General features: G+C 37.9%; 1 protein-coding gene across 1 annotated transcript in view; it reads left to right on the top strand.

Moving 5' to 3' along the window:
* Positions 1–9630, top strand: part of Rsod (superoxide dismutase family protein Rsod) — a 45291-nt gene extending 35661 nt beyond the window's left edge. The window contains exon 5 of the mRNA XM_083141150.1: positions 9437–9630. Coding sequence (XP_082997276.1) covers positions 9437–9630 — 194 coding nt within the window. The remainder of the gene's footprint in view (positions 1–9436) is intronic.
* The last annotated feature ends 458 nt before the right edge of the window (positions 9631–10088 follow it).

The raw sequence follows: 10088 nt of genomic DNA, 5'->3' as shown, positions 1-10088 counted from the left end.
GTAAAATTCAACAATATTTTGGTGTGCTACGGGGAATGGCAATCTGCATACAATGATTCCCCTGGTTTTGTACAATTTCGGGAAGGAATGCCTAATATTGACCAATTTGTGCCAAATTCTGGACCTCATCTTATTATTATCGATGATCAGATGAGGGAATGCGATCAAAGAGTCACAGATTTATTCACAAAAGGGTGTCATCATCGTGATATTAGTCTTTTCTTTATCACTCAAAATCTATTCCATCAGGGAAAAGGGAATAGAGATATATCTTTAAATAGTCATTATATTGTATGCTTCAAAAATCCAAGAGACAGAGCCCAAATTAATTATTTATCTAGACAAGTATACCCGGAGAATCCAAATTTTATAAAAGATGCATATTACAATGCCACCGCTGAACCCCATGGATATTTGCTGTTTGATCTGAAGCAGAACACTCCGGAAGAAGTACGTTTTCGGTCGCGGATATTTCCCGACGATGATATCAATTATGTATATATTCCTACAAAAAAAAGCAAGCATAATCACTAGTCGTTTATTCTGTCATCATGGCTCCAAGAGTGAAACACGCTAAAGTGCTCCAAGTTTTGTCGGATGCTAAACCAGCTCTTCGCACAGCGATATTACAAGCTGCTGATTCTTCCTTAGTTAATTCAATCTGTGAGTGTTGTTACAATGTTCTAAAAGGGAATGTTCCTCTTTCAACACCTCAGAAAACAAGATTGAGCCGGTACAAAAAGGTGATACGTAATCTCTCTGCCAAAGGACACTCTACAAAGCAGAAGAAACAGATACTAGTGCAACACGGAGGATTTCTACCTGCGTTATTAGCCCCTTTAATAGGAGGTGTGTTATCAAGTTTATTTAAGTGAAAAAAAATCTGAACATGGAGCATGCCAAAAAATGGTTATAATACCTCAAGAATTTATGGATAACATAAGACATCCTGTTGTGTCTGCACCGTCTACATCCTTATCGCAATTGGATCAGGATATGCAAGTAATTTTGAATCTCAAAGGTCTTTCGGATGATGAAAAATGGAATCGTTACAGCATTGTGCTCCAAAAGTTTCTGTCTATTACTCGAAAACAAAGAGAACCTGTGTCGCTACCGATTACAGAATCTACTGAGAAGTTGACTGATATGAAAGAAGAAATTCTAGCTGCTACACCTAGCATGTATCGTAGAAAAGCCGAACTGTTGTATGAACGTCTTTTACATAATAGTAATATTGATTGGGATAAATATGGGGCAGTTTTTATTAACAATAATAAAATTGAAGGCTCAAATATTGTCGATCTAGTATCGGATATAATTCTACCACGAAAAACAAGCAATCCTGTTCGGTGGCAACTGTTCAATAGAGCTCTGGCGTTATCTAATATTCCTCAAGAATATATTGGAAACCCCCGGAGACATGAGTTTATTCAACAGATTATTTTTGGCAACCCCGGACGCCATATTCCGCTGTCCGGAGCTAACCAAGAAGAGGCACAAGAATTAACAGAAGCAGAAGAAGAAGAAGAAGAAAAAGAACCAATTTCTTTTGTATCATCATTTCCAGGGCACAAACGTAAACGTACTGTTCCAGTTTGGTCAAGATACAAACCATGAGCGAAAAAATATTAGAGAATATCTGGTACAATCCATCTCATCCAGCATCCTATTCTACAGCTTCAACACTATGGAAAGCTGTAAAAAAAATCCATACCATTGTCAACAATCAAATATTGGTTGACAAAGCAAACTGCATACACTTTGCATAGACCTGTAAAGCGTCGATTTCCGAGAAACTTTTATTTTGTGCATAATATTGATGACCAATGGCAGGCTGACTTGAATGACATGCAGAGTTTGCGGAATCACAACAAAGGGTACAGTTATATACTCACAGTTATCGATATTTTTTAGTAGGCATGCTTGGGCTGTCCCTGTAAAAAATAAAACTGGTGTATGTATAAAAAAGGCTTTCCAGCAAATTTTCAAACAAAGCAAAAGAAAACCTTTGAAATTACAAACTGACAAAGGGCGTGAGTTTACCAACAGTATTGTGCAGGAATATCTCAAAAAACAAAATGTAATTTATTTTACAACAAAGAATCCTGATATTAAAGCTAGTATTGTTGAAAGATTCAACAGAACTTTAAAAAAACGCATGTGGAAGTATTTTACTAAGCAAAGAACCAGCTGCTATGTTAATGTACTCCCAAAGCTTTTGAAAGCTTATAATCATAAAATTCACTCGAGTATTAAAATGGCACCAGCAGATGTTACTCCTGGGAAGGTTTTGAAAGTATGGCACAATATGTATGACAAAAAACTCAAAACTGATTCATCTCCACTATTGTCATTGAAGATGCCATTCAAAATAGTAGATACAGTGAGAATAACAAAAACCAAAAAACGCTTTGACAAAGGTTACATGGGAAATTGGACAAGAGAAATATTTGTGGTGGAACGTATTTTGAAAAGAAATCCTCAAGTGTATGAATTAAAAGATCTACAAGGACATAAAATCGATGGAACATTTTATACGGAAGAGTTGCAACTGGTCCGCTTACCGGATATGCATGAAATTGATAAAATCCTTGCGACCAAAGGTAAAGGAGCCAGTAAAAAGTTGTTAGTTCATTGGAAAGGTTACTCCAGATTATTTGACAGTTGGATTAGCGCATCGTTTTTGGAGTCAAAAAAAGAGAGAGAGAGAGAGGCATACATTTTTGTAGATATTCTCATCAGTGGTACAAATAACCTTTATAACACATCATGAGAAAAGCAAACGCTTTCTACATTACTTTGCCTAGTAACAGTTCCATGAAATATATCCCAAGTAATACTCTAACTAATTACACCACAAAGCTTCAGAACCGTGTGGAGTTGGACACCAACAAATGGGAGATGGCATTGGTAGAAGTGCATTATCCTTATTCAATACTAAACATTACAAGATTTAACAACTATATTCAATATAAATCTATGGATGATGTCAAATGGAACGAACTTCGAATATCCGAAGGCTATTACGCATCTATAAACAGCATTGTTGCAGAAATCAATAAATATTCTGAAACATTAAATTTTAGTCTCCGAAATCATCCTGCGTACAAACATGTGACTGTTGATATATCTACCAAGCAGAGAAACATAAATGTACAATTGTCACCTCAACTGGCACGGATATTAGGTTTTAAACCGACCGATGATCTATCAGAAGTAAAAATTGGACGCTCGCCTCCAAATGTTGTGAGAGAGATTCCTTCCCAGATGTATATTTACACAGATATTGTGGAATCACATATGGTGGGGGATGCTATCGCCCCTCTATTACGTATTATAAACATTAATCCTATGGAACATAATTTTGGAAGTGATGGTGTGCAAATTTTCGATTCACCACATTACATCCCAGTGCAGAAACATAATTTCGAACAAATAGAAATTGACTTAAGGGACAGCACTGGCGCACACATCCCATTCTCCTTCGGACTAGTGTGTTTGAAACTTCATTTTAGATGTTGTGGTGAAAAGCTGTGATTATGAATGACCCATATTTTCAATACTACCATCAACAAGCTGGATCTGGTGTGGGTAACATATATTACGGTGCTGCCTATCAAAAAGGACATGGCATTGGAAGTTTTCTTGGAGGACTTTTTCGGTCAGCTTTGCCTCTTATCAAGAAAGGAGCGAAAGCTGTAGGGAGAGAAATGTTAAAAACAGGGGTAAATGTGTTAGGTGATGTTGTAGACAAAACACCCCTAAAACAGTCACTACAATCCAGAATTTCGGATGCCAGATCAAATCTTAAAAGAAAAGCTGAAACAAAGCTAAAGGAAATGATTGGTTCAGGTTATCAGGGGCATAAACATTTCAAAAGGAATCACTCTGCTTCGGGACAGCGAACTGGAAGGACCGCTCAGAGAAAGAAGAGATCCAGTGCCAATACAAACACCAAGAAAACAACCAAACGCAACCGTAAAAAAATTCAAATAACATCAGATATTTTTGATTAGATATGGCGCTAATTAGGGAGAAATCATGTGAGTGTTTTAAAAGTGAATTGGATATTTTCTCGGTAAAACCTACTCAGACAAGCATCTTAGAACACCACACCATCGGATACAAACCTGTTAGTTCTCTGGCAGATAATGCTCCCACCGAGTTTGTAATACCTGGACATGGTGATGATTATATGGATTTAGCACACACAATGTTGAATATAGATGCCAGAATTGTAAAAGCGAATGGTCAGTTATTGCTACCCACAGATAAAACAATTGGGCCTGTCAATGATTTTCTCAATGCAATGTTCAGCGAAGTACAAATCTACTTAAATAACAAACTCATCTCGTTTCCATCTCACATGCACCCATACAGGTCTTATTTTGAAAAAGCACTGAACTATGACATATCTGCAAAATCATCTCATCTCCAAAGTGCATTGTGGTACAAGGATACAGCAGGCGCTTTTGATAACGTTTCGGAAGACAACAAAGGCTTTACAAAACGTAACCAACTAACAAAACAGAGTAAAACATTTGATATGTTTGGTTACTTGCATTCTGATATTTTCAATCAAGAGAAATTTTTGATCAATGGAGTGGAAATGCGAATAAAACTGATTCCTTCGAAAAACACTTTCTGCTTGATGGGAGTAGATGACAGTGAAGGCAAATTGGAAATTCTGGATGCTACACTATATGTGAGAAAAGTATCGGTCAGTTCATCCATCAAACTTAATCACAATCGCATACTGCAAAAACATACAGCAAAATACCCTCTAACAAGAGTACAACTTAAAGCTGTAACTATTCCAAAAGATATTGTTTCAAAAACAATTGACAATGTGATACTTGGACGTCTTCCGAAACGATTAGTTGTGGGGTTTGTTACCAACGATGCATTCAACGGCACTCTGTCTACAAACCCATTCAATTTTCAACATTTCAATTACAACTTCTTTACTTTATATGTTGATGGAGTCCAAATTCCCGGCAAACCTTTTCAACCAGACTTTGAAAACAACAAGTACATAACAGCATATCACACTTTATTCTCTGGAACAGGGATACACTATATGGATGAAGGAAACAATATATCGCGTGAGGAATACCCCCAGGGATACGCATTACTTGTTTTCGATATAACACCAGACGCAGCTGCAAGTGCCATATCCCACTGCAGTCTTCAACGGCAAGGGGCTGTTAGCTTGGAAGTCCACTTCAAATCGGCTTTGGAATCTACTGTGACTTGTGTTATCTACTCTGAATTTGACGCTCTCATGGAAATTAATAATCAAAGAGTTATTCATCTGGATTAATTGTATAACAAGGTGAGTTGCACAATATTACTATTTAGTGTCCAGCAATGCTGTCGACTTTAAATTTGCTTCACGGGTTAATATCAAATAGAGCCTTTGACAATCATCATGTTGGGGTTTTCGCAGCTAATGAATTACCTGTACATGTGGAACTACCAGCAGCGTTGATTGTAAATACAGACCCTAAAGATAGCCCCGGGAAGCACTGGGTAGCAATTTACATAGACAGTAACTCCCGGGGGGAATTTTTTGATAGTTACGGAAAACCTCCACATGTGCATAACCATTTGCGATTTTTGGAAAGTAACTCTAAATTCTATACTTACAACACTCATCAGATACAAAGTTACGGGTCTGTGTACTGTGGGCATTACTGTTTTCTGTATTTATTCCATAGAGCCTCTGGTAAACCCATGCATAAATTTCAAATTTTATTCCCAGTACCGATAAAAAACGACAATATTATAACAACTTATTTGCTGACTCGTAAATTAAATTTATAATACTCGGTACGAATACTAGAAAATATTGACAGTAAATACTGTTTGAAATTTTATACAAGTTACATATAGTCCTAATAGTATATTAATAATTTTGTAGCGTTACAGTTTACAACAGCTTACTTATAATCTTTATCTTGTTTTGTGTCTTTACAGAACAATGACGCAATATCCAGAGATGGGATCTTTCAATGCTAGATTGTCCTCTTTCAGAAACTGGCAATCAAAAGAATTCCCGTTTGTAGAAGCTCTGTCCGAAGCAGGATTATTTTACATTCAAAAAGAGGATAAAACAGTATGCTTCAAATGTGGTGGAGGATTATACCGATGGAAATACAGAAACAATCCAATACTAGAACATCGTCGATATTTTCCATTTTGCCCCCTGTCTATAAACCTAATTTCAGATCGACAATGCGGTTGATGCTTTAATTAAATTAATTAATATTTGTTATCCAATATTTCCTCAATATGACGTTTATGATATTCTGCTGATTTTTCTCTCACCATTGATCTTTGTAACGCCCCGCCCCCTCCACCTTTTTTGTCCAGCACATGCTTGGTTTGCTACGCGCGCATGCGTCTCAAAAACACACCCACGCATTTCTTCAAATGTATATCTGCACGCTGCGACATGCAGTATCTCGCAGTTCTTAGTCATGGAATCCTCTATTTCGATGCCGCTGAAAAAAAGATTTCAACCGTACACTAATTTCAAGGGGGTTCTTCAGAAAGAGAGCGATCAGCATTTACCTGAAGAACAAAAACAAGTAACTAGTCTTATACGCCAGTCGATATTATTTGATCACGTCTACTATTTGAATGCTTCGAAAACAAAGGTTATCTCAATCGGACTTTCCTCTCATCTGGATTTCCAACCTGTGGTCAGGCTACACAGAAGCGGGGCGGCCGGTGTTGAACTACAGTTGCAGGAGTGGCACGCTCTTCAGGAATTGTTTCCAGCAATCGACAATTACATCGCTATTCCAGGTGAGCAGCCTCGTGTTTCCTACCCACTAAGTGAGCAACATGAATTGCTGATAACCACACTGTACAATCGTCGTCAGATCATTATAAGGAAAAAACCAGCTTACGGTTCCCTGGAGATAGTGTTCATCGCAGTAAGTTCGTGGCGGAACTTTATGAAGATATTTGTGTGCATCGAGCATGCGAAAGTTATGTGTGAAACAGTGTCGCCGTATCTGAAATCATATTTTGGAAACTGTGTGGAATCTTGCATTCTCGACCTTCGCGAACAATGTTTCGGTTGCACAGATATTTCCCCTGTCCATGCATGTAATAAGGAGAAGTTTGTGCTTTCCCATCTACATGGATGTACAAAACCTGAGCCTTTGTCTATACAAAACATCGACGGAAAAAGACTTTCCAAAGAAGTGTTTCTTTTTTGCGAGAACATGCTTGTGGAAAAAATAGTGAAACATTTTAATTCAGTGGTTGCAGCAGAAAATGGATATGATAGTGACACAATTCCTTATGTGTGTGAGTGAACAAACTTGAAGAATAAAAACTTGTTAAATAACATGCTGATAAACTGGTGACACAATATAAACATTTTACATATGTATGTGTGTGTGTGTGCGCGGCTCTTTTGAATTTTGTAAATATTGGTAATAAACAGGGATAAAATATATGTCTTGGCTTTTTTTTCATTTATCACCCCTTTAAAAATCCTCATGGTTTATATTTTTACTGGTAACAATCGTTAATAACAACATTAATAATTAACTATATAATGAAAAAATTTATATTGTGGACTTGTCGGAGATAAAGCATGAGAGCTTTTCTTCACACTGGTAAAAATCGGTGTTAATAACAACATTAATAATTAACTATATAATGAAAAAGTGTGTATTGTGGACTTGTCGGAGATAAAGCATGAGAACTTTTCTTCACACTGGTAAGAATCTGTGTTAATAACAACATTAATAATTAACTATACAATAAAAAAAAATTGTGTATTGTGGACTTGTCGGAGATAAAGCATGAGAGCTTTTCTGCACAGCGCTGGACACGCAAAGGCAAGTATCTTTATTTTCATTCTATTTCTAACAGTGATTCGCTATTTTTTCTTGTCACTATAAAAAAACTAATTCAATTTTTCTTTTATCACATCTGTCGCCATTTTGCTTGTTTTTGTTTAATTCCTCTTTATGCATTGAGGTTAATCGAAACATAACTTTAGACTTTTACATGGAATTGAAACATAGAATGTTGCCTCCTTTGATTGAATCGAACCTGTGACTCCTCTTTGATCACAAAACAATAGTGACGGCCATCTTGCTTATTTTACCTACTCTTTATGCATTTAAAATAATCGTTACTCGGGCCCCACACGGCAAAACAACAGATTCTAATTTATTCACACTTCTTTTGTTTTTTATTTTAAAAACAACATCATTATCAGCCAATTTGACATTGTGAATCGAACCCGGGGACCTTTTCATTACAGCATAAACATCCTATTTCCAATTAGTTCATTTTCTCTTTGTGCACAAAAAACTAACCGGAACTTTTAAACAAATACAATTGAATATCCAATTTTCACCAACATTGGGAATCGAACCCTCAACCACTTGGTTAAAACATCTCGCGGAATAAAAAACACCCCCCGCGCCCGATCGCCGCCGCCGCCGCTAAACACAAAACGCGGCCGCCATATTGATTTTATTCAAATACTATTTATGCACAGATGGACTAATCGGGACCTATAATGGCGGGACAAAACAATTGGCCTCATTTAACTACCTAGAAAATCGAACCCGCGACCTCTTCATTACCAGGCGACAACAATAACCACTAACAAAAGACCGCCATATTGATTTTATTCAAACACTATTTATGCACAGATGGACTAATCGGGGACCTATAATGGCGGGACTAAACAATTGGCCTAATTTAACTACCTAGAGAATCGAACCCGCGACCTCTTCATTGCCAGGTGACAACATTAACCACTAACCCAACTCGATTTTCTAACTCAACCATTTTGTTGCCTTTATTTACACACAGGCTAATCGAGACCATTCAATATTGACATCGTCGCCTTGTAATCAACGGGTCCCAGGTTCGATACTCGGTGGAGGCACATAGTGGTCCGAATCACCACTTTTCAACTGTAGCTCCAATCCTGATTAGTTTTGCCGTGCATAAAACGGACTTAAAAAAACTAACTCAATCTATCAATCAATCAATATTGACTCTACCAGGAATCGAACCCTCGATGCCTCTTGTTTTACAGAGCAATAACCTTAGCCGCTAAGTTTTCGGGGTAAAGCACCTTCGGCGCCATCTTTAAATCATTTCTTCATGTCTTTGAATCATACGCAATGGTTGCGCGCGCATTTCCTCCACACACACACAAACATACGCACGTGTTAGATTAGCATACATCAAGAAACAACGTGACAAATCCATTGACCCCCCTCCCCCACCGCTTCCGATGCCTTCAACGTGATCAGACACGTTCTGCTGACTCAACAATAAAATCGCTCGTACACCGCTACACCGGATGTAACATAACACCAGTCGCATTGAATTTTTGCTGACGCGTAGGAACGAAGTGCTGCCTCTCTACTGGTGTCCTTTTTTTCAGTGACCGAGGCGAAGGAGGCTGGGTCCGACTCTTCTTGTGTCGAGGGGAGCTCCGGATGCATACCCACCATCGGAAGGTCCTTCCAGGAAATTTGTCGTATGGGGCTACATGTGCGCCTGTCCCATTTAGCCCCGTGGTTTCTTGGTGCACACGATACCGAGGTAGGGATCGCAGCCGATGTTATCCCTGTGTGAGCAAACGCGCTTAGAAAATGGAACCCTAGTTTTTCCCCTGTGGCCAAACAGACCATTGATCGAGGGTTTTTTTTTTTTTACTAAAGGGTAAGAATCTGGGTGTTTTTTTTACATCGTCAAATAAATTAAACCTGAAATAGAGTATTGATGTTATTCTCGTTTATAAAAAATGATTCTTAATAACGTAAATATACCAATTTTATGTGTGACACTGCGAGTTGTAGACATGAAGTACAAACTGTTGTTGTTTGACGGTTGTTACAGTGTAGTAAGGTGTGAGGATGAAGTCGGTGGAGTGCAGACTAGTTATCAGGTTCTTCTTCATGAAAGACAACACAACCCAACAAATTTCCCAGGAGATTATGGAAGTCTATGACCCAGTTTCTCCATCCTATGAGGACTCATATAGCACTTGCATAGGGAACTCTAATGTGGTCGGGCATCGGTGGAAATGGCTC

The sequence above is a fragment of the Lepisma saccharinum genome, chromosome 19, assembly GCF_977018435.1.
Source record: "Lepisma saccharinum chromosome 19, izLepSacc3.1, whole genome shotgun sequence".
NCBI classification, from domain to species: Eukaryota; Metazoa; Arthropoda; class Insecta; order Zygentoma; family Lepismatidae; genus Lepisma; species Lepisma saccharinum.
This window is presented reverse-complemented; position numbering and strand designations above follow the sequence as displayed.